The sequence below is a fragment of the Scyliorhinus torazame genome, chromosome 22, assembly GCF_047496885.1.
Source record: "Scyliorhinus torazame isolate Kashiwa2021f chromosome 22, sScyTor2.1, whole genome shotgun sequence".
In the NCBI taxonomy this organism is placed as follows: Eukaryota; Metazoa; Chordata; class Chondrichthyes; order Carcharhiniformes; family Scyliorhinidae; genus Scyliorhinus; species Scyliorhinus torazame.
In genome coordinates, this window is record NC_092728.1 from 47673962 (window position 1) to 47699834 (window position 25873).

At 51.4% G+C, this 25873-nt stretch overlaps 1 protein-coding gene across 1 annotated transcript in view; it reads right to left on the bottom strand.

The window, feature by feature from the left end:
• LOC140399074 (uncharacterized) overlaps positions 1–25873 on the bottom strand; it is a 117658-nt gene that overhangs the window by 60229 nt on the left and 31556 nt on the right. Inside the window, exons 3-4 of the mRNA XM_072488187.1 lie at positions 24642–24819; positions 12370–12445 (exon numbers count right to left, since the gene is read on the bottom strand). Coding sequence (XP_072344288.1) covers positions 12370–12445; positions 24642–24819 — 254 coding nt within the window. The remainder of the gene's footprint in view (positions 1–12369; positions 12446–24641; positions 24820–25873) is intronic.

A 25873-nucleotide genomic window follows, 5' to 3' on the forward strand; every position in this document is an offset into this window, starting at 1 on the left:
TTCGGCGATTACAATCTCAGACCATGCACCGCAGTGGGTTGACTTGCAGGTTAGCAATGACGTTAACCAACGCCCGCACTGGAGGTTAGATGTGGGACTTTTGGCTGACGAAGGGGTGTGCGAGCGGCTGAGGAAATGTATTCAGAGCTACCTGCAGGTCAATGACACGGGGGAAATTTCAGCAGCGATAGTCTGGGAAGTACTGAAGGCAGTGGTCAGGGGGAACTGATCTCGATCCGGGCTCATAGGGAGAAGGTTGACAGGGCAGAGATGGACCAACTGGTAAAGGAGATATTACAGATCGATAGGAGGTATGCGGAGACCCCAGAGGCAGGGCTTTTAAGGGAACGGCGGAGGCTGCAGGCGGAGTTTAGCTTGCTGACCACAGGGAGGGCAGTGGAGCAGCTGAGAAAGGCGAGGGGGGCGATTTATGAACATGGAGAGAAGGCCAGCAGAATGCTTGCACAGCAGCTTAGGAAGAGGGAGGCAGTTCCGGGTGCGGCGATGACCAGCTGAGTCGCACGTTTCGGCAGCTCCCGGTGGAACGGACTTTTGGGCTCTTAATAAGAGCCCCAACGGCAATTTTAACGGCTAAAAGCACTGTGCGGTGAACCAGAAGGGAATCCCCTCTGGATACGGATGAAAAAGGAGAGGAAGGTGGCCGGATTGCGGTGGATCCTTTAGAGCAGCGGCAAGGAAGGCAAGCAAAAACCAAGATGGCGTCGGAATGTGGCAGTTTAATATGGGGCCCTGAACAACACGAGTTTTTGAAACGCTGCGTGGAAGAACTCAAAAAGGAAATGAAGAAGGAGCTGTTGGCCCCGATATTACAGGCGATCGAAGGGCTAAAGGAGGAGCAAAAGACCCAGGAGCGGGAGCTTCGGGTCGTGAAGGCAAAGGCTGCCGAGAATGAGGACGACATACAGGGCCTGGTGGTGAAGACGGAGATGCACGAGGCACACCATAAACGATGTGTGGAAAGGCTGGAGGCGCTGGAGAACAACGCGAGGAGGAACAACCTAAGGATTCTTGGTCTTCCTGAAGGTGCGGAGGGAACGGACGTCGGGGCATATGTGAGCACGATGCTGCACTCGTTAATGGGAGCGGAGGCCCTGGCGTGTCCGCTGGAGGTGGAGGGAGCATACCGAGTGATGGCGCGAGGACCGAGAGCAGGAGAAATTCCTAGAGCCATAGTGGTGAGATTCCTCCATTTTAAGGATAGAGAGATGGTCCTTAGATGGGCAAAGAAAACTCGGAGCAGTAAGTGGGAGAACGCGGTGATCCGCGTATACCAAGACTGGAGTGCGGAGGTGGCGAGAAGGAGGGCGAGCTTTAATCGGGCCAAGGCGGTGCTTCACAAAAAGATAAAATTCGGAATGCTGCAACCGGCAAGACTGTGGGTCACATATCAAGGGAGGCACCACTACTTTGAGACGGCGGATGAGGCGTGGACTTTTATCGTGGAAGAAAAATTGGAATGAGCGGGTTATTAAAAAAAGAACGTTTGAAACAAAGTGGTGGGGCGAGTATGGGGGGCGAAGAGGGGGGTAAAAAGGGGGGAAAGAGGAGTTTTATGTTATTAATCCTGCGATGTGGTAACTTTTTTCTCTTCCACAGGAGGTGGTGGGGGGAGGAAAGGAGGTGGAGGAGATGGGGCGTTGGCCATTGGGGGCGGGGCCAAGGGGGAAGCGCGGGATAATCATGGCGGGAATAGGGAAGCAGGAAGGAGGGGGCGTCGCACGGTGCGAGCCGAGGTCACGGGGGGAAGCCGAGGTCGGCCAGAGTTTGCTGACTTCTGGGAGCAACATGGGGGGTGTAACTACGCTAGTGGGGGATCTAGCGGGGGGGGGGGGGAATTATTGGGCAGCTGCTGGGGAGAGGGGGGAGCTGGCATGGGGTGGGATGGGCGGGGGGGCACCGCCTGGGGGGGACACAGCTGCGTGGGAACCGGGTGAGGAGCTGGAAAAAGGGGATGGCTAATCGACAAGGGGGGGGTAAAAAGCCCCCCAACCCGGCTGATCACGTGGAACGTGAGAGGGCTGAACGGGCCGATAAAGAGGGCACGGGTACTCGCACACCTTAAGAAACTTAAGGCAGACGTGGTTATGTTACAGGAAACGCACTTGAAACTGATAGACCAGGTGAGACTACGCAAAGGTTGGGTGGGGCAGGTGTTCCATTCGGGGCTAGATGCGAAAAACAGGGGGGTGGCTATATTAGTGGGGAAGCGGGTAATGTTTGAGGCAAAGACTATAGTGGCGGATAGCGGGGGCAGATACGTGATAGTGAGTGGCAAACTACAGGGGGAGACGGTGGTTTTGGTAAACGTATATGCCCCGAACTGGGATGATGCCAATTTTATGAGGCGTATGCTAGGACGCATCCCGGACCTAGAGGTGGGAAAGTTGGTAATGGGGGGAGATTTCAATACGGTGTTGGAACCAGGGCTGGACAGGGCGAGGTCCAGGACTGGAAGGAGGCCGGCAGCAGCCAAGGTGCTTAAAGATTTTATGGAGCAGATGGGAGGAGTAGACCCGTGGAGATTTAGCAGGCCTAGGAGTAAGGAGTTTTTGTTTTTCTCCTATGTCCACAAAGTCTATTCGCGAATAGACTTTTTTGTTTTGGGAAGGGCATTGATCCCGAAGGTGAGGGGAACGGAGTATACGGCTATAGCCATTTCGGATCACGCTCCACATTGGGTGGACTTGGAGATAGGGGAGGAAACAGAAGGGCGCCCACCCTGGAGAATGGACATGGGACTAATGGCAGATGAGGGTGTGTGTCTAAGGGTGAGGGGGTGCATTGAAAAGTACTTGGAACTCAATGATAATGGGGAGGTCCAGGTGGGAGTGGTCTGGGAGGCGCTGAAGGCAGTGGTTAGAGGGGAGCTGATATCAATAAGGGCACATAAAGGAAAGCAGGAGAGTAGGGGACGGGAGCGGTTGCTGCAAGAACTTCTGAGGGTGGACAGGCAATATGCGGAGGCACCGGAGGAGGGACTGTACAGGGAAAGGCAAAGGCTACACGTAGAATTTGACTTGCTGACAACGGGTACTGCAGAGGCACAGTGGAGGAAGGCACAGGGTGTACAGTACGAATATGGGGAGAAGGCGAGCAGGTTGCTGGCCCACCAATTGAGGAAAAGGGGAGCAGCGAGGGAAATAGGGGGAGTGAGGGATGAGGAAGGAGAGATGGAGCGGGGAGCGGAGAGAGTGAATGGAGTGTTCAAGGCATTTTATAAAAAATTATACGAAGCTCAACCCCCGGATGGGAGTGAGAGAATGATGGGCTTTCTGGACCGGCTGGAATTTCCCAAGGTGGAGGAGCAGGAAAGGGTGGGACTGGGAGCACAGATTGAAATAGAGGAAGTAGTGAAAGGAATTAGGAGCATGCAGGCAGGGAAGGCTCCGGGACCGGATGGATTCCCAGTTGAATTTTACAGGAAATATGTGGACTTGCTCGCCCCGCTACTGATGAGGACCTTTAATGAGCCAAAGGAAAGGGGACAGCTGCCCCCGACTATCTCTGAGGCAACGATATCGCTTCTCCTAAAGAAGGAAAAGGACCCGCTGCAATGCGGGTCCTATAGACCTATTTCCCTCCTAAATGTAGACGCTAAGATTCTGGCCAAGGTAATGGCAATGAGGATAGAGGATTGTGTCCCGAGGGTGGTCCATGAGGACCAAACTGGGTTTGTGAAGGGGAGACAGCTGAATACGAATATACGGAGGCTGCTAGGGGTAATGATGATGCCCCCACCAGAGGGGGAAGCGGAGATAGTGGTGGCGATGGATGCCGAGAAAGCATTTGATAGAGTGGAGTGGGATTATCTGTGGGCGGTGCTGAGGAGATTTGGTTTTGGAGATGAGTATGTTGGATGGGTGCAGCTGTTGTATAGGGCCCCAGTGGCGAGTGTGGTCACGAATGGACGGGGATCTGCATACTTTCGGCTCCACAGAGGGACAAGGCAGGGATGCCCTCTGTCCCCATTATTGTTTGCACTGGCGATTGAGCCCCTGGCAATAGCATTGAGGGGTTCCAAGAAGTGAAGGGGAGTACTTAGAGGAGGAGAAGAACACCGGGTATCTCTGTATGCGGATGATTTGTTGTTATATGTAGCGGACCCGGCGGAGGGGATGCCAGAGATAATGCGGACACTTCGGGAGTTTGGAGAATTCTCAGGCTATAAACTGAACATGGGGAAAAGTGAGTTGTTTGTGGTGCATCCAGGGGAGCAGAGCAGAGAAATAGAGGACTTTCCGCTGAGGAAGGTAACAAGGGACTTTCGTTACTTGGGGATCCAGATAGCCAAGAATTGGGGTACATTGCATAGGTTAAATCTAACGCGATTGGTGGAACAAATGGAGGAGGACCTCACGAGATGGGACATGGTATCCCTGTCACTGGCAGGGAGGGTGCAGGCGGTTAAAATGGTAGTCCTCCCGAGATTCCTCTTTGTGTTTCAGTGCCTCCCGGTGGTGATCACGAAGGCTTTTTTCAAAAGGATCGAAAAGAGTATCATGAGTTTTGTGTGGGCCGGGAAGACCCCGAGAGTGAGGAAGGGATTCTTACAGCGTAGCAGGGATAGGGGGGGCTGGCACTACCGAGCCTAAGTGAGTACTACTGGGCCGCCAATATCTCAATGGTGAGTAAGTGGATGGGAGAAGAGGAGGGAGCGGCGTGGAAGAGATTGGAGAGGGCATCCTGTAGGGGGACTAGCCTACAAGCTATGGTGACGGCCCCATTGCCGTTCTCACCGAAGAAATACACCACAAGCCCGGTGGTGGCGGCAACTTTGAAAATTTGGGGACAGTGGAGAAGGCATAGGGGAAAGACTGGAGCCTTGGTGGGGTCCCCGATAAGAAATAACCATAGGTATGCCCCGGGGAGAATGGATGGGGGATTTGGAATATGGCAAAGAGCAGGAGTAACGCAACTGAAAGATCTGTTTGTGGATGGGAAGTTCGCAAGTCTGGGAGCGCTGACCGAGAAATATGGGTTGCCCCAAGGGAATGCATTCCGGTATATGCAACTGAGGGCTTTTGCGAGGCAACAGGTGAGGGAATTCCCGCAGCTCCCGACGCATGAGGTGCAGGACAGAGTGATCTCAAAGACATGGGTGGGGGATGGTAAGGTGTCAGATATATATAGGGAAATGAGGGACGAGGGGGGGATTATGGTAGATGAGCTGAAAGGGAAATGGGAAGAAGAGCTGGGGGAGGAGATTGAGGAGGGGCTGTGGGCTGATGCCCTAAGTAGGGTAAACTCATCGTCCTCGTGTGCCAGGCTAAGCCTGATTCAATTTAAGGTGTTACACAGGGCGCATATGACTGGAGCACGGCTCAGTAAATTTTTTTTGGGGGGTAGAGGATAGGTGTGCGAGATGCTCGAGAAGCCCAGCGAATCACACCCACATGTTCTGGTCATGTCCGGCACTACAGGGGTTCTGGGTGGGGGTGACAAAGGTGCTTTCGAAAGTAGTGGGGGTCCAGGTCGAACCAAGCTGGGGGTTGGCTATATTTGGGGTTACACAAGAGCCGGGAGTGCAGGAGGCGAGAGAGGCCGATGTTTTGGCCTTTGCGTCCCTAGTAGCCCGGCGCAGGATACTGTTGATGTGGAAGGAAGCCAAGCCCCCGGGGGTGGAGACCTGGATAAATGACATGGCAGGGTTTATAAAGCTGGAACGGATTAAGTTTGTCCTAAGGAGATCGGCTCAAGGGTTCACCAGGCGGTGGCAACCGTTCGTCGAATACCTCACAGAGAGATAGAGGGAATGGAAAACAAGAAGGTAGCAGCAGCAGCCCAGGGGGGGGGGGGGGGGGGGGAGGAGGAACCAGAAGGACTCTCAGGGTTGTTAATATATATGTATAATATGTATAGGTCGTTGCTATAAATAATTGTATATTGGACTGTTAAATCATATTTTTGGAGAGTGTTTATCTGAGACAAGGCAGTTGCCATTTAGTTTTAGTTTTCGTTATATATTATTTATTCTTTGTTTATAAAACAGGTCATTGTTATTTATACTGTTATATTATTGTGTAAAGGATACACAATGTACTGTGATGGTTGACCAAAAATTTTCAATAAAATATTTTTTTAAAAAGGAAGAGGGAGGCAGCTAGGGAGATAGGAAAAGTAAAGGACAGTGAGGGCAACCTGGTTGGTGATTCGGTAGGGGTGAATAAGGCGTTTAGGGATTTCTACAGCGGGCTGTACAGGTCGGAACCCCCTACGGGGTCGGAGGGGATGAGGCACTTCTTGGAGGGGCTGAATTTCCCAACAGTGGACGGGGAGCTAGTAGAAGGGCTGGGGGCCCCAATTGGGCTGCATGAGATAGTGGAGGGTCTGAAGGCCATGCAGTCGGGTAAAGCCCCGGGTCCGGACGGGTACCCAGTGGAGTTTTATGAAAAGTTCTTGGGGATATTGGGGCCGGTGTTGATGAGGATGTTCAATGAGGCAAGGGAGGGAGGGGTGCTGCCCCCGACGATGTCACAGGCCACGATCCCGCTGATTCTGAAATGGGACAAGAACCCGGAGCTGTGTGGGTCCTACAGGCCGATATCCCTGTTGACTGTGGATGCCAAGTTGCTGGCCAAAATATTGTCCTCCAGGATTGAGGATTGTGTTCCGGAGGTTATTGGGGAGGACCAGACGGGGTTTGTTAAGGGTAGGCAGTTGGTGGCCAATGTAAGAAGGTTGTTAAATGTGATCATGATGCCCCCGGAAGGTAGGGAGGTGGAGGTAGTGATCGCAATGGATGCAGAAAAGGCTTTTGATCGGGTAGAATGGGATTATCTGTGGGAGGTACTGGGACGGTTCGGATTCGGGCGGGACTTTATTGACTGGGTCAGGTTACTGTATCAGGCTCCTGTGGCAAGTGCACCGACGAATAGGACAACTTCGTACTATTTTAGACTGCACCGGGGAACGAGACAGGGATGCCCCCCTCTCCCCACTGTTGTTCGCGCTAGCTATAGAGCCGTTGGCAATGGCTCTGAGAGCCTCAAGTGGCTGGAGGGGACTGGTCCGGGGCGGGGTGGAGCACAGGGTTTCGCTCTATGCGGATGATCTGCTTCTGTACGTTTCGGACCCAGTAGAGGAGTTGGAAGAAATCATGAAGGTTCTAGGGGAATTCGGCCGGTTTTCAGGGTATAAGCTAAATATGGAAAAGAGTGAGATGTTTGTGGTTCAGGCGAGGGGATAGGAGGGGCGACTGGGAGAGCTGCCGTTTAGGTCAGTAGGGGGAAGTTTTAGGTACCTGGGCATCCAAGTGGTGCGGGAATGGGACCGGCTGCATAAATTGAATCTGGCCCAGCTAGTGGACCAAATGAAGGACGATTTATGGAGATGGGATGGTGAAAATGACGGTCGTCCCGAGATTCCTATTTGTATTTCAGTGTCTCCCCATCTTTATTCCACGGTCCTTTTTTAAGCGGGTGAACAAAGTGATCTCTGGCTTTGTTTGGGCGGGCAAGACCCCGCGGGTAAAGAAGGTAATGCTTGAGCGGAGTCGGGGAGGGAGCGGGCTGGAGCTGCCAAATTTTAGGAACTATTACTGGGCAGCTAATATAGCCATGATCAGGAAGTGGGTGGTGGGCGAGGGGTCGGAATTGGAGCGTATGGAGGCGGCTTCATGTAAGGGCACCAGTCTGGGGACGTTGGTAACTGCACCTCTGCCGCTCCCGCCGGCGGCACGGTACTCCACCAGCCCCGTGGTGGTGGCGGCCCTGAGAGTTTGGGGCCAGTGGAGGCGGCATGTGGGAGCACTAGGAGCATCGGTCTGGGCCCCAATTTGTGATAATCACCGGCTTGCCCCGGGGAGAATGGATGGGGGGGGTTCCGGTTATGGCAGAGAGCGGGGATTGAGAGGATGGGGGATGTGTTTATAGCTTTCCGAGTATGAGGGCTTTGGAGGAAAAGTTTGGGTTGGTGAGGGGAAACAAATTCAGGTATCTGCAGGTGCGAGACTTCCTTTGTAAACAGGTGTCAACCTTCCCGCTCCTACCGCTGAAGGGGATTCAGGACAGGGTGATTTCCAGAGGGTTTGGGGGCGGGGGGGCTGTCTCGGACATCTATAGGGAACTTACAGGGTCGGAGGAGACGCAGACCGAGGAGCTGAAGCGCAAGTGGGAGGAGGAGCTGGGAGGTGAGATAGAGGATGGTCTATGGGCGTACGCGTTGAGTAGAGTCAACGCGTCCGCAACATATGCCAGGCTCAGCCTGATAACATTTAAGATCGTTCACTGGGCTCACATGACAGTGGCCCGGATGAGCAGATTCTTTGGGGTGGAGGGCAGGTGCGCAAAAGCGCGGGAGGACCAGCGACCCATGTCCATGAAATCTTAGGGAATTTTGGCAGGGGTTTGCGGATGTCATGTCCAAGGTTTTAAAAGCAAGGGTGGCACTGAGTCCAGAGGTGGTGATTTTCGGGGTGTCGGTAGATCCGGGAATCCAGGAGGAGAAAGAGGCAGATGTTCTGGACTTTGCTTCCCTGGTAGCCCGGAGACGGATATTATTAGCTTGGAGGAACTCAAAGCCCCCGAAGTCGGAGACCTGGCTATCGGACATGGCTAGCTTTCTCGGTTTGGAGAAAATTAAGTTCGCCTTGAGAGGTTCACTGTTAGGGTTCACATTTTATTTTTAAAAAAAGAACTGGAAGACTGGGCAGCACAGTGGCGCAGTGACTGCTGCCTCATGGCGCCGAGGTCCCAGGTTCGATCCCGGCTCTGAGTCACTGTCCTTGTGGAATTTGCACATTCTCTCTGTGTTTGCGTGGGTTTTGCTCCCACAACCCAAAGATGTGCAGGTTAGGTGGAGTGGCCAAACTAAATTGCCATTTATTGTATAAAATGAATTGGGTAAATTTATTTAAAAAAAAGACATCATGGAGAGCATCATGTCCATGCAGGCGGGGAAGGTCCCGGGACCATACAGCTTCCCAGCGGACATCTATAAAAGGTTTGCGACAGCACTGGCCTCTCATGATGTTCATAGACTCGCTGGAAAGAGGCACCTTGCCACCTACGCTAGCACAAGCCTCAATCTTGCTGATACCCACCCAAAAAGGACAAATGCCCAACAGAATGCAGGTCTTCCAGACCCATTTTACTGCTGAACGCAGTCGCGAAGATTCTGGCCAGACGACTGGAGAATTGCACATCAGAGGTGGTCGCAAAAGACCAGAGGGGCTTTGTCAAGGGTAGGCAGCTTATGCCGAACATCAGACGCTTGCCAAACATAATAATGACCCCATCCGGGGAGAGAATACCAGAAGTGATCATCTTCCTGGACGCAAAAATGGTCTTCAACAGAGTTGAGTGGAAATACCTCATAGAGGTACTGGAGCAGTTTGGGCTTGGAGCGGGGTTTACAGCAAGGGTGAAAGTTCTGTAGAACGTCCCCATGGCAAGCGTACGGACCAACACCACCACCTCTGAATACTTCCAGCTGCACAGAGGCACGAGGCAGGGATGCCCATTGTCCCCGCTGCTATTCGCCCTGGCGATCGAACCATTGGCGATCGCACTCAGAGCGGCGAGAAACTGGAAGGGATCTGGAGGGGAGACAGTGAGCACAGAGTATCACTCTATGGGGATGACCTGCTTCTCTATGTCGCAGACCCACAAAGCAGCATGGAAGGGATCATGGCCTTCTTGAAAGAGTTTGGAACCTTCTCAGTCTACAAACTCAACCTGGCCTAAGCAAAATATTCCCGATTAACCTGTAAGGGAGAAGGGCAGAGCTGGAGGGACTGCCATTTCAACAAGCCCAAAACAAATTCCGCTACCTGGGGATCCAAATCGCTCACAACTGAACACGGATCCACAAATGGAATCTGGCTAATATGGTGGATGAAGTTAAAAAGGACTTGCAGAGTGGGACACATGCCCACTCTCTCTGGTGGGAAGGGTACAGACAATCAAGATGAACGTTCTGCCCAGGTTCCTCTTCCTGTTCAGACTCATAACGATCTACATCCCCAAGGCCTTATTTAACACAGTAGAAAAAATGATTATGGCGTTTGGGTGTGCGTGTGGGGGGTGGGGGAAGAACCTAAGAATCCCCAAAATAAGTCTTACAAAGAACGAGAAGCATGGGGGGGGGCTGGTCCTCCGAAACCAGCAATAGTACCACTGGGCAGCCACAGCAGAAAGAATGAGGGGATGGGTAAAGGAACCACAAGCTGAATGGGTATATATGGAGGAGATTCCTGTACAGTGACATCCCTCCGGGCCCTGGCCACAGCAGTGCTCCCATCTCCACTGGCCAAGCACTCCACAAGCCCAGTGCTACTAGCCATGCTCCAGATGTGGAACCAACTAAGACAACACTTCAGTGTGACCAAAATGTCCACTATGGCCCCCATCTGCAACAATCACAGGTTCGCGCCAGCCAAAATGGAGACACCTTCAAAAGGTGGAGACATGACGGGGTGACTCTGTCAGTTAGTGACTTCTACACGGAGAACAGACTGATGATGCTAGAAGAAGTGACAGAGAAGCTTCAACTGACCGGGGGAGCAAGGTACGACTCAAGCAATTCAAAAATCTCCTCCGTAGGGAAACAAGGACATATCCATGGGTGCCAAGACAAACACTACTGGAGGAACTGCTAGATGCGGGCAACTTAGGAGAGGGAAACTGCGGAGACCTATACGGGCATCTGTTGGGAAAAGCACCTCCAAACTGGGCGAGACTGGAGAAAAATGGGAGGAAGAGCTAAGAATCGAAATGGGTGGGGACTCTGGAATGAACTCCACCTCCTCCTATACAAAGCTCAGCCTCATGCAATTTAAAGTGGTACACAGAACACACTTAACCAGACCCTGAATGAGCAAGTTCTTCTTGGAGGTGGAGGACAAATGTGAATGGTGCCAAGGAGGTCAGGCCAACCACACATATGCGTTCTGGGTATGCCCCACACTTGTCGGGTTCTGGACAGCCTTCTTTGAGGCAGTGTCCAAGGTTGTGGGGGCGACGGTGAAGCCGTGCCCAAAAGTGGCAGTGTTCAGGGTATCGGACGAGCCAGAACTTTTTATGGGATGGGGGCCGATGCCCTAGCCTTTGCCTCCCTAATCGCCCACTGGAGAATCCTGCCCGGCTGGCGATCAGCAGTGCCAGCTAAAGCTGCAGACTGACTGGCAGACTTGTCAGAATTCCTCCAACTGGAGAAAATCAAATTCACCATCCGGGGAGTCGGAAGCGGGCTTCCTCAAGATGTGGAAGCCATTCACCAACCTGTTCCAGGGCCTGTTTGTAGCCAACAGGCAAAAGAGCGAGGGGGGGAAGAGGGTAAGCACAGGGGGCTGAAGAGGGATAAGGTACCAGGATCTAGTATGTGTGTCGCCATACGACCCTACTATGTACGACAATAGAAACCAATAAAGAATACAAAATAGATAAGAAAAAGGGGAGGGGGGGAATTAATGGGAAGGAACGGGGTGGTGCGTTGAAGGCTAACTCCAATGCAGGGCTTTTGTAAATTGTAATGGGTTTGTACAGACTTGTATTTCTATTTTCATGGTGTATGAAAGAAAAGCCCTAATAAAAACATTTTAAAAAAAAGAAACTGCAGAACTCAATGCTGTGTCCACATAAAAGCTCAGGAGACCTGAGAAGGTGATTCAAGCGGGGGTTTTTTTAGAACCAAAAGAAAAGGTTGCAACGTGGTGCCCAGCACATAGGCCCCAACCGGGACTACCGATCATACGATCCCAATTTGGATCGGCTTTTAAGGGTTGTTTCTATGAGTCCCCGCTGATGGGCCTCCATCTATCAGCAGGGGAGCTCATAATCCATGAGCCCCATGAGGAGATCAATCGAGTCATCTCCGTGGGTGTCGTGAGGATTATTACAGTCCGGAAGGCTGTAAAGTACCTAACTCAAAGACTTGTTGTGCTTCTGTCTAAATAATCGGAGCAGTGTAGGGGACCGAGGGCGGAGATCAGAGTGGGATCGGGCAATAGAATTAAATGACAGACAACCAGAAGTTCGGGCTACGCTTGCAGACTGAGCAGAGGCGTTCTGCAGAGCGGCCACCGAATATGGTTTTGGTCTTCCCAATGCAGAGCAGCCCGCTTCATAACCAGAGGTCGGAGGCAGGAGATCACGTGACGCAATCTCAGGAATATGTCCAACCTGAGTTGGGAACCCTAGCTTAACCCAGGGGCTGGTTCTTTAAACCAACCTATGAGAATTGCAGTTAGAGATGGATAACTGACCCATCCCCCCGCAAACCCCACCTCCCAATTTTCCAAACCACGCATCAAAGAACATCCGTAAATAAGAAAGGATGGGCCCTTATTACCGCACATGAACCCACAAGATTTACCCCCCATTCTCCAGCAACGGGACCCTTCGCACCAACCTTTTTGAGAATGACAGAAGTTCCTCTCATTTGGGAAGCATTGGTTTGGTTTCTGGCGAACTGTAAAAAGCCCAAACTGCAACAGCAAGAATCTGACATTAGCTTCACAAAAAAGATATAGGCAGAGCTGAGAATTAATTACATCTGGAGCAATACAGATATGAAGAGTCCATTCAAAACAAGATTTGCTCAAATCAGAAATCCACTACAGATCCCAACCGATGACCATCCGTGGGATGGTAAATAATTTTCCCGTAATTAAGCAGATCCTAAGTTCCTTATCAAAGTCATTGAACAGTCAAAACAATAAATCACTGTCCCAGGTTGACTCATGAACTTTGTGCTGCTGGACACTGTGCCTTGACCCAGTCTCATGTTCCTTTAAGTTACAATGGTGGCATTTGCCACAGCCCTAACTTCAGGAACAATGGACTTGGACTTGATCGGCAGAATCAGATAATTTACAGTGCAGAAGAAGGCCATTCAGCTCATCGAGTCTGCACCGGCCCTTGGAAAGAGCACCCTACTTAAGCCCATGGCTCCACCCTATCTCCGTAACCCAATAACCCCACCTAACCTGCACATCTTTGGACTGTGGGAGCAAACTGGAGCACCCGGAGAAAACCCACGCAGGCATGGAGAGAAAGTGCAAACTCCACACAGAAACTCCACACAGACAGTCACCCTAGGCGGGAATTGAACCCCAGTCCCTGGTGCTGAGAGGCAGCAGTGCTAATCACTGCAGGCCTCCCCAGGGATCCCCGATGGCCGCAAATCTAACCAGATCTCGCAAGATGTCGCAATCGGTTAAGTGGGTTTGAGAACTCACTAAGCCGTGCTGACGCTGGATCTAACCAGACCCCGCCATCTATCGGCCTCCCCAAGAAGACCCCAGCTGAGCGCCGATTGGCACTGATGCACGCAAACGTGGACCAGGTGGAGCGGCACATGGGAGGGGGATCCCAGGCCATTTGAGGCCCCTGGGTGGTCAGGGACAGGGCAGGTTAGCTTCTGCCCCTTGGCACCCAGGCACTGCCAGATTGACACCTTGGCATGGTCACCCTGGCATTGCCAGGCTGGTAGGAGCACTGTGGGGGGTGGGTATGAAAACCCCTCTGGAAGGTTGGGTGGGGGGGAAGGGGGGAGGATAGTGGGCCTGAAAGGGGGCCTCTCAGTGACCCCATAGCGGGATGTCCTCACTCGAGGGGATGTGGGACTGTACATGTATGTGGGGTGGGGGGGGTGGGGGGGGTGACATTACCCATAGGTGGGGGATGTGGGGACCCTCAAGCTGACATAGAGATCGAAGTACTCTCCCTTTCCAAAACGGTGGCCCTAACTGAGGAGCCGGTTTGGCCAACGAGTTCAGCTCCCAGTAATGAAAATAATTCTAGTGTGGGCCAGCCCAGGGAGAAACTCCCCAGAGCCCCTAAACATGACTAAATGTGGTTTAGTCATAGATAGCGGTGGGGAACTCACTGACAGAGCCAGGGAGAAACACCCAGCCAAACCAGCCTGAAATGGCACTTAGAAACGTTTCCGTTAAATCACGCCCTGCGTGTATGTATATGTGACTGCATGTACATGTATGAGACTGTGAGTATGTGCATGAGACTGTATGTACATGTATGAGACTGTGAGTATGTGCGTGAGACTGTATGTACATGTATGAGACAGTGAGTCTGTGTGTCAGACTGCATGTACATGGATGAGATTATGGGCGGGATTCTCCGTTGCCCGTTGCCGATATCGTAATCGGCGATTGGACGGAGAATCAACTCTGTCGCCCAAATCGGGGCCACTGCCGGTTTGGGCCAGTCATGATTCGCCCCTTGGAAATATATTCATTGCGTCATGCGCCACACTGTTGCAATGGCGTTGGTGCGTCATCGGCCGGCCCTCCCCGATCCTCCACCCCCGATGGCAGAGTTCCCGACGGCGCGGGTCACGCGTGGTCTCAGCGGTCGGGAACCCGGCGTGGCAGCTGCGGACTGTGTTCAGCACTGCCACACTCGGCCGGGATCCGTGCCGCTGGCCGGTGGGGGGGGGGGGGGGGGGGGGGGGCTTCCACAAGGGCTGGAGGGACTGGTAGGGGAGGCCAGAGATGGCGGGTCGGGTGGCGCACGGCCGGCGCCATATTGCATGGCACGACCGCTGCAGATCTTCAGGTGCGCGCATGCGCGGCCAGGGACCCTGCCACTCTCCGGCCGTTTTTGGCGTGAGCCGGGAATTTCACCCGGTGCTGCTGCTTGTCCCTCACCAGTCCCGGAATCGGTGATGGTTCGGCGCTGATTTTTTCATCGTAAACCTTCTGTGAATTCTCCGTATGAGCTGGCACTTAGCCGCTGAAACGGAGAATCCAGCCCTATGTGTGTGTGACTGTATATACATGTATGAGACTGTGAAACTTGTACATGTATGAGACTGAGTCTGTGTGTGAGACTATGTACATGTATGAGACTGTGAGTCTGTGTGTGTGAGACTATGTACATGTATGAGACTGTGAGTCTGTGTGTGTGAGACTATGTACATGTGTGAAACTGTGAGTCTGTGTCTGAGACTATGTACATGTGTGAGACTGTGAGTCTGTGTGTGAGACTATGTATGTGTATGAGACTGTGAGTCTGTGTGTGAGACTGTACATGTATGAGACTGTGAGTCTGTGTGAGACTATGTATGTGTATGAGATGTGAGTCTCTGACTGAGACTGAGTGAGATTATGTACATGTATGAGACTGAGTCGTGTGTGAGACTATGTACGTGTATGAGACTGTGAGTCTGTGTGTGAGACTTTATTTACTTTGAGAACTGTTTTTAACTGTAAATTGAAAAACTTTTTTTGTTGGATGTTAATGGGGTTAATCCTGTGTTAAAAATAAAGTTTGTTTTAATACAAAGAATCCCATCCCTATTTGTCAGTGGAATCACTCCTGGGGTGAAGTACCCTTCACTCGCAGTTTTACAAATTGAAAGGTTGTTGGGATTTCTCATCCAGTTTCCGAATATAAATTGGGGGTCTGGTCTAGTACCGTAACAACATGTATGAGACTGAGAGCCTGTATGAGACTATATACATGTATGCGACTGGGAGCCTGTATGAGACTATGTACATGTATGAGACTGTGCATGTGTGTGTGATACTGTATGAACATGTATGAGACTGGGAGCCTGTATGAAACTATGTACATGTACGAGACTGTGCATGCATGTGTAAGACTCTATGAACATGTATGAGACTGGGAGACTGTGAGACTATATGTACATGTATGAGACTGTGTGAGATTCTGTTTACATTTATGAAACTTATGTGTGTGTGTGAGACTGTATGTACATGTATGAGACTGAGATTGTATTTATATTTATGAGACTGTATGTGTGTGTGTGAGGCTGTATGTACATGTATAAGACTGTGTGAGATTGTATTTACATTTATGAGACTACGTGTGTGGGAGACTGTAGGTGCATGTATGAGACTGTGAGATTGTATTTACATTTATGAGACTGTATGTGCTTGAGACTATATGTACATGTATGACTGTGTGAGACTGTATGTACAGTCTGTGTGTGTGTGTGAGATTGTATGTAGATGTATGAGACCATGGGCAGATTGGATTGGATTGGATTTGTTTATTGTCACGTGTACCGAGGTACAGTGAAAAGATTTTTTCTGCGAGCAGCTCAACAGATCCATTAAGTACATGGGAAGAAAAGGGAATAAAAGAAAATACATAATAGGGCAACACAAGGTATACGATGTAACTACATAAGCACCGGCATCAGATGAAGCATACAGGGGTGTAGTGTTAATGAGATCAGTCCGTAAGAGGGTCACTTAGAGTCTGGTAACAGCGGGAAAAAAGCTGTTTTTGAGTCTGTTCGTCCGTGTTCTCAGACTTCTGTATTTCCTGCCCGATGGAAGAAGTTAGAAGAGTGAGTAAGCTGGGTGGAGGGGTCTTTGATTATGCTACCCGCTTTCCCCAGGCAGCGGGACATATAGATGGAGTCAATAGTTTAGATATCCCACTCCCACCAGTGGTGGGAATTGTGGAGGGCACAGGCACCATATTTCACATGATTAGAAAAGAATATTTCCTGCCGGGGGAAAATTTGTTTAGAATTTTGTTCTCCCAACTTTGATGCCGAGTTAAAGCAGTTTGGGTTTCCCACATATCTGTGTCAGGGAACGCATTTGCATCTCATGGATGTTCATTAAAAGGCCAACTTGCGACTTCCGGGTGCGGCGATGACCAGCTGAGTCGCACGTTTCGGCAGCTCCCTGTGAAACGGACTTTTGGGCTCTTGATAGGAGCCCCAACGGCAATTTTAACGGCTGAAAACACCGTGCGGTAAACCAGAAGGGTGTTCCCCCTGGACACGGATGGAAAAAGGAGAGGAAAGTGGCCGGATTGCAGCGGATCCTTTGGAACAACGGCAAGGAAGGCAAGCAGAAACCAAGATGGCGTCGGAAGGTGGCAGTTTCATATGGGGCCTTGAACAACAAGAGTTTTTGAAACGCTGCGTGGAGGAGATAAAAAAGGAAATGAAGAAAGAGTTGTTGGCCCCGATATTACAGGCGATTGAAGGGCTGAAAGAGGAACAAAAGACCCAGGAGCAGGAGCTTCGGGTCGTGAAGGCGAAAGCAGCAGAGAATGAAAACGACATACAGGGCCTGGTGGTGAAGTCGGAGATACAGGAGGCACACCAGAAACGATCTGTGGAGAGGCTGGAGGCACTGGAAAATAACGCAAGGAGGAACAACTTGAGGATTCTTGGCCTTCCTGAAGGTGTGTAGGGGGCGGACGTCGGGGCATATGTGAGCACGATGCTGCACTCGTTAATGGGAGTGGAGGCCCCGACGGGTCCGTTGGAGGTGGAGGGAGCGTACCGAGTTATGGTGCGAGGACCGAGAGCAGGAGAAGCTCCCAGAGCCATAGTGGTGAGATTTCTCCGTTTTAAGGATAGAGAAATGGTCCTTAGATGGGCGAAGAAAACTCGGTGTAGTAAATGGGAGAACGCGGTGATCCGCGTCTATCAAGATTGGAGTGCGGAGGTGGCGAGAAGGAGGGCGAGCTTTAATCGGGCCAAAGCGGTACTTCACAAAAAAAAGATAAAGTTTGGAATGCTGCAACCGGCAAGACTGTGGGTCACATATCAAGGGAGGCACCACTACTTTGAGACGGCGGATGAAGCGTGGACTTTTATTGTAGAAGAAAAATTGGAATGATTGGACTACGAAAATGAACGTTTGGACAAAGTGGTGGGACGAGTGGGGGGGGGGGGGGCGAAGAGGGATTGTATGATTAATCCTGCGGTATGGTAACTTTTCTTTCTCCCACAGGTGGTGATGGGGGGAGGTGGGGAGGGAGAGGAGATGGGGCGTTGGCCATGGGAGGCGGGGCCGAGGGAGAGGCGCGGGCTTGGTTCCCGCGCTATGATAATTATGGCGGGAATAGAGAAGCAGGAAGGAGGGGGCGCCGCATGGGGCGAGCCGTGATCACGGGGGGAAGCCGAGGTCAGCCAGAGTTTGCTGACTTCTGGGAGCAACATGGGGGGAGTAATTACGCTAGCGGGGGGTCTAGCGGGGGGGGGGGGGGGAGGGGGGAATTACTGGGTTGCTGCTGCTGGGGAAAGGGGGGAGTGGGTGCGGGAAAGGATGGGCGGGGGGGCACCGTCTGGGAGAAATACAGCCGCGTGGGAACTGGGCGAGAAGCTGGAAAAAGATGATGGCTAACCGGCAAGGGGGGGGGGGGGGGTGGGAAGCCCCCCAACTCGGCTGATCACGTGGAACGTGAGGGGGCTTAACGGGCCGATAAAGAGGGCACGAGTACTCGCACACCTTAAGAAACTTAAAGCAGATGTGGTCATGTTACAGGAAACGCACCTGAAACTGATAGATCAGGTTAGGTTGCGCAAAGGATGGGTAGGGCAGGTGTTCCATTCGGGGCTGGATGCGAAAAACAGGGGGGGGTGGCTATATTAGTGGGGAAGCGGGTAATGTTCGAGGCAAAGACTATAGTGGCGGATAACGGGGGCAGATACGTGATGGTGAGTGGCAAATTACAGGGAGAGATGGTGGTGTTGGTAAACGTGTATGCCCCGAATTGGGACGATGCCAATTTTATGAGGCGAATGCTAGGACGCATCCCAGACCTAGAGACCGGAAAGCTGATAATGGGGGGAGACTTTAACACGGTGTTGGAACCAAGGCTGGATAGGTCGAAGTCCAGGACTGGTAGGAGGCCGGCAGCAGCCAAGGTGCTTAAGGATTTTATGGAGCAGATGGGAGGGGTGGACCCGTGGAGATTCAGTAGACCTAGGAGTAAGGAGTTCTCGTTTTTCTCCTATGTCCATAAAGTCTATTCACGCATAGACTTTTTTGTGTTGGGTAGGGCATTGATCCCGAGGATGAGGGGAACGGAATATACGGCTATAGCCATTTCGGATCATGCCCCACACTGGGTAGACTTGGAGATAGGGGAGGAAACAAGAGGGCGTCCACCCTGGAGAATGGATATGGGACTAATGGCGGATGAGGGGGTGTGCTTAAGGGTGAGGGGATGCATTGAAAAGTACTTGGAACTCAATGACAATGGGGAGGTTCAGGTGGGAGTGGTCTGGGAGGCGTTGAAGGCGGTGGTTAGGGGGGAGCTGATATCAATAAGGACACATAAAGGGAAGCAGGAGAGTAAGGAACGGGAGCGGTTGTTGCAAGAACTTTTGAGGGTGGACAGACAGTATGCGGAAGCACCGGAGGAGGGACTGTATAGGGAAAGGCAAAGGCTGCATGTGGAATTTGACTTGCTGACCACAGGCACTGCAGAGGCACAATGGAGGAAGGCGCAGGGTGTACAGTATGAATATGGAGAGAAGGCGAGCAGATTGCTGGCACACCAATTGAGGAAAAGGGGAGCAGCGAGGGAAATAGGGGGGATGAGAGACGAAGATGGAGAGACGGAGCGGGGAGCGGAGAGAGTGAATGAAGTGTTTAAGACATTTTATAAAAAATTGTATGAAGCTCAACCCCCGGATGGGAGGGAGAGAATGATGGAGTTTTTGGATCGGCTGGAAATTCCCAAGGTGGAAGAGCAGGAAAGGATGGGATTGGGAGCACAGATCACGGTAGAAGAAGTGGTGAAAGGAATTAGGAACATGCAGACGGGAAAGGCCCCGTGACCGGACGGATTCCCAGTTGAATTTTACAGAAAATATTTGGACTTGCTCGCCCCGCTACTGACGAGGACCTTCAACGAGGCAAAGGAAAGTGGACAACTGCCCCCGACTATGTCAGAAGCAACGATATCGCTTCTTTTAAAGAAGGAAAAGGATCCGCTACAATGCGGGTCCTACAGACCAATCTCCCTCCTCAATGTAGATGCCAAGGTCTTGGCCAAGGTAATGGCAATGAGAATAGAGGAATGTGTCCCGGGGGTGGTTCATGAGGACCAAACTGGGTTTGTGAAGGGGAGACAGCTGAACACGAACATACGGAGGTTGTTAGGGGTAATGATGATGGCCCCACCAGAGGGTGAAACGGAGATAGTAGTGGCGATGGATGCCGAGAAAGCATTTGATAGAGTGGAGTGGGATTATCTGTGGGAGGTGTTGAGGAGATTTGGGTTCGGAGAGGGGTATGTTAGATGGGTGCAGCTGTTGTATAGGGCCCCAGTGGCGAGTGTGGTCACGAATGGACGGGGATCGGCATATTTTCGGCTCCATAGAGGGACAAGGCAGGGATATCCTCTGTCCCCATTACTGTTTGCACTGGCGATTGAGCCCCTGGCGATAGCGCTGAGAGGTTCCAAGGGATGGAGGGGAATACTTAGGGGAGGAGAAGAACACCGGGTATCTTTATATGCGGATGATCTGCTACTATATGTGGCGGATCCAGCGGAGGGGATGCCAGAAATAATGCGGATACTTGGGGAGTTTGGGGATTTTTCAGGGTATAAATTGAACATGGGAAAGAGTGAGCTGTTTGTGGTGCATCCAGGGGAGCAGAGTAGAGAAATAGAAGACCTACCGTTGAGGAAGGTAACAAGAGACTTTCGTTACCTGGGGATCCAGATAGCTAAGAATTGGGGCACATTGCACAGGCTAAATTTGACGCGGTTGGTGGAACAGATGGAGGAAGATTTCAAGAGATGGGATATGGTAGCATTGTCAATGGCAGGGAGGGTGCAGGCAGTTAAGATGGTGGTCCTCCCGAGATTCCTTTTTGTGTTTCAGTGTCTCCCGGTGGTGATCATGAAGGCTTTTTTCAAAAGGATAGAAAAGAGTATCATGGGTTTTGTTTGGGCCGGGAAGACTCCGAGAGTGAGGAAGGGATTCTTACAGCGTAGTAGGGATAGGGGGGGGCTGGCACTACCGAGCCTAAGTGAGTATTATTGGGCCGCTAATATTTCAATGGTGAGTAAGTGGATGGGAGAGGAGGAAGGAGCGGCGTGGAAGAGATTAGAGAGGGCGTCCTGTAGGGGGACCAGCCTGCAGGCTATGGTGACAGCCCCATTGCCGTTCTCACCAAGGAACTATACCACGAGTCCGGTGGTGGTAGCTACACTGAAGATTTGGGGACAGTGGAGACGACATAGGGGAAAGACCGGAGCACTGGGGGGGGTCCCCGATAAGAAACAACCATAGGTTTGCCCCGGGGGGAATGGATGGGGGATATGGAATGTGGCAAAGAGCAGGTATAACGCAATTGAAAGATCTATTTGTGGATGGGAAGTTTGCGAGTCTGGGAGCGCTGACCGAGAAATATGGGTTGCCCCAAGGGAATGCATTCAGGTACATGCAATTGAGGGCTTTTGCGAGGCAGCAGGTGAGGGAATTCCCGCAGCTCCCGACACAAGAGGTGCAATACAGAGTCATCTCAAAGAAATGGGTGGGGGACGGTAAGGTGTCGGATATATATAGGGAAATGAGAGACGAAGGGGAGACTATGATGGACGAACTAAAAGGGAAATGGGAAGAAGAGCTAGGGGAGGAGATTGAGGAGGAGATGTGGGCAGATGCCCTAAACAGGGTAAACTCGTCGTCCTCGTGCGCCAGGCTAAGCCTGATTCAGTTTAAGGTATTACACAGGGCACATATGACTGGAACACGGCTCAGTAAATTTTTTGGGGTGGAGGATAGGTGTGCGAGGTGCTCGAGAAGCCCAGCGAATCATACCCATATGTTTTGGTCATGCCCGGCACTACAGGGGTTTTGGATGGGGGTGACAAAGGTGCTTTCGAAAGTAGTAGGAGTCCGGGTCGAACCAAGCTGGGGGTTGGCTATATTTGGGGTTGCACAAGAGCCGGGAGTGCAGGAGGCGAAAGAGGCCGATGTTTTGGCCTTTGCGTCCCTAGTAGCCCGGCGCAGAATATTGCTAATGTGGAAAGAAGCCAAGCCCCTGGGGTGGAGACCTGGATAAATGATATGGCGGGGTTCATAAAGTTAGAGCGGATTAAGTTCGTCCTAAGGGGGTCGGCTCAAGGGTTTACTAGGCGGTGGCAACCGTTCGTCGAATACCTTGCGGAAAGATAGATAGGGGAAAACAAAGAAGGCAGCAGCAGCGGCCCAGGACTTGGGGGGGGGGGGGGGGAGGGATGGGGGGGGATGGGGGGGGGTGTGTGGCCTGAGACAAGGCAGTTGCCAATTAGGGCTAGTTTTTATTATTTTTTTTGTTATTTAATATTTATTTATTTGTTGTTGTTTTTGTTTAAATTTTAAAAAGGTCATTATTATCTGTATTGTTATAATGTTGTGTAAAGGATGCACAATGTACTGTGTTGGTTGACCAAAAATTTTCAATAAAATATTATTTAAAAAAAAAAGGCCAACTTGCCAGAATTACATTACTTCTCCAAATGAAATGCTTCACCAGTGGATACCTGAAACGCTCTGTTTCACGTCTGTGCACCTGGCAAGCTTCAGCTCATCCGCGACTTGGTGCTCACTGGACACTGCCTCGGCCTTCCTTTAAAATCAAGGCTGTGAAATGGTGCCCTTTGCACAAAATGTGCCAAGGCTGGGCACAGGAGACAAGAGCTGTGGGGAAAGCCGAGATGGAGACAGGGCTGGCGGGGTGGGGAAAACACGAGAGGGAGGGCTTGGGGAGGGGAACACAAGAGGGAAAGGGTGAGTCAGAGGTAGGGTTGGGGGAGGGGAACACGAGAGGGAAAGGGTGAGTAAGAGTCAGAGTTGGGGGAGGGGAACACAAGAGGGAAAGGGTAAGACAGAGGTAGGGTTGGGGGAGGGGAACACGAGAGGGAAAGGGTGAGTAAGAGTCAGAGTTGGGGGAGGGGAACACAAGAGGGAAAGGGTAAGACAGAGGTAGGGTTGGGGGAGGGGAACACGAGAGGGAAAGGGTGAGTAAGAGTCCTCCAGATGGGTTGAGGCCGGGAAGGGTGCATCTGCTGGGAGCATAGCTGCAGTGTGATGTGGGTCCTGGGTGTGAAACACAGGTTGTGAGAACCTGTCCGGGGGCAGGATGGATGGGAGCAGAATTGTGTTGACAGGCAGGGCTTGGAGATAGCTGGTGATCCTGTGGAGTGGGCTGATAGTGTCACTGGTGAGGCATCTGCCCTGAGAGGGGCAGTGTGCCAGGGAGGGTGCCAAAGGCCACTGCGCAGGTGTCCTTTGGTTGGGTTGAGCTCTACTATTCCCCTATTTCCGCTGCAGTGAGGCTAATACATGTGGCTGTCGGCGTGGTCCGTGAACCTCGTTATCGTCACCAGCGAGTGACAGGAACATTCGGGGCCTTGCACGGACCCCGATTTTCCGCCCGATCGCAGTTCACATTTGCGGAGTCGCGAGACGGAGGATTCCGCCTAATGTTTATTGGGTGAGACTGTTTAGGTGTGCGTGGCATTGTGGCAATGCTTTGTAGGAGTGTGAGACTGTGCGCATATGTGTGAGGTGTGTCTGAGATTGTTCATGTGCAGCCCCTTCGCAAGAACTAGTACTGCTTGTGGATATATTCCCCCAGTGTAGTGAATGGCGGTGCAGGATACACGCATTTGGAACTAGTGTTTTTTCAGTGACACTTTCCAATCTCTTTGTTTAATATCAAGCTTCAAAAAATATATCTGAAATGTTATACGGATTCCTAATCTGATTCTTTTTCGAAATTCGCCCCAACAGTGGCTGGTGACTGTTATAACCCACACGGGTATTACGGGGTAGGGATGATCCACTACCCTGGGGAGCTTGCAGAATATGAGCTCTCCCGATAAGGGGCGTGGGTCCCTTAACGAAGGCAATGTGCTTTTGTATAAATAGAGTCGGGCAGTCAGGCACCGACTACAGAAGACCCAGTGGGGAGCTGTACATAACAATTTTTAAAAAAAATATATGTTTTTATTAAGAAATTTTCAACAAAATTTTCAACCATTACAGAAAAAACAAAGAAAGAAAGCTCACATAGCAAGACATGGACATGGCAAGTCAATAAGATACAGAACTTTGTACATTGGATTCCTCCCGTACATGTCAGTTTTCCGACCCCCCTTCCCCCTCCCTCCCCCCCAACGAACGATATGTTCCCCCCTCCCCCGCCCCCCCCCGGGCTGCTGTTGCTGCCGTCCGACCTTCATCTAACGCTCCGCGAGATAGTCTAGGAACGGTTGCCACCGCCTGTAGAACCCCTGCGCAGACCCTCTCAAGGCAAACTTTATCCTCTCCAACTTGATAAACCCAGCCATATCATTTATCCAGGCTTCCACGCTGGGGGGCTTCGCCTCTTTCCACATTAACAAGATCCTTCGCCGGGCTACTAGGGATGCAAAGGCCAGAATGCCGGCCTCTTTCGCCTCCTGCACTCCCGGCTCGTCCACTACTCCAAATAATGCTAGCCCCCAGCTTGGCTTGACCCGGACTTTCACCTTAGATACTTAGATACTGTTCCCGCCACTCCCCTCCAGAACCCCTCCAGTGCCGGGCATGACCAAAACATATGGACATGGTTTGCCGGACTTCCTGAGCATCTCCCACATCTGTCCTCCACCCCAAAGAACCTACTCAGCCTCGCCCCCATCATTTGCGCTCTATGAACCACCTTAAATTGTATCAGGCTAAGCCTGGCACACGAGGAAGAGGAATTAACCCTACTTTGGGCATCAGCCCATAGCCCCTCCTCAATCTCCTCCCCCAACTCCTCTTTCCATTTACCCTTCAGCTCCTCTGCTGTACATAATAATTAACGTGTTAAACAAAATAAGTTTGGTTTTTCTCTACACCTTTGTTGCCCTTTATAAAAGTGACCTTTCTTCCAATTTCTTTCTGGGCCTCACCTGCCTTCTACGTTGCTCCCGGTCATACTGACTGTCTGTGGGCTCCCAGGACGAGCTGCTTCATGGGGCTCGGAGATGGAACTTGGTTTCTTTGATATTATGGGTATATCAAATGGGCCGACCTTGTGGTCTGCACTCCACTGGGGGAGTTCCAGTATATTCAGTGATGGCAGGTCATCTGAAAAATGAAAGGTAACAATCTCTCACACAGGGTCCAGTCAACTCTCCAACTTCCGTTTATCATCCGAATGGACACAAGGTGTCCATTTGGCCCATTGAGCCCCTGCTTGGCTCTTTGGAAGAGTTGTCCAATATCCACTCTCCTGCTCTTTCCTCATAGCCCTGCAGCTTTCTTATTCAAGTTTTCACTTTGGAAAGTGACTATTGGATGTGTTTTTACTGCCCTTTCTGGCCGCTCCAGCTCATAACAACTCTGGGTAAAAGAAATTCCTCTCTGGTCGTTTGGTTCTCCATGGAACCTAAAAGATGCAAAACCCTTTTAATTTAATGAAGCACTTCACAGGAAGGCAATCAGACAAAATTTGACACCGAGACAGATAGAGGTGCTGGATCAAAAGATTGGTCAAAGGGGTCGGTTTTAAGGAGCACCTTAGTGGAAGGAGAGAGGGGAGGAAAGGAAGGGGGGGGGGGGGATTTGGAGAGGGAATCCGAGAGTTAGAGCCCGGACAGTTGAAGGTATGGTCATCGATGGTGGAGTGAAAAATAAGAAACAAAAGGTTCACAGTGATAAAGCGTTTTCCGCAACCACCAGACATCTCAAAGCGCTTTACAAACAATGAAGTACGCTTTTGTTCAATGTTGTAATGTAGAAAATGCAGCAGCCAAACCCCACAGCAAGACTCACAAGCAGCAGTGTAATAATGATCAGATAGCACCAGCCTTGATTTTTGTGCTCAAGCCCTGGACTAGGGCTTGAACCGGCTACTTTGTGACTCAGGGGCGAGCGTGCTACCAATGGAGCCACAGTCAGGGTTCAAATAGAAATGCACAAGAAGCTAGAATTGGAGGGGGCAGAGGTCTCTAGGGGCTGTGTAGGGTTGAGAGGCAGTTTAGACAACAATGGCTGATTACATGGTCTGTACAGTTGTCTGAGGTGATGGCTGGTAGCTGGATTAGGTGTCCCTGCAGAAGAGGAAGTGTTTCTGCTTCTGATTGCCCAATGATTATTGCTGGAAAACCGTCAGATTGGACCAGGTTCAGAAGCTGTGGAA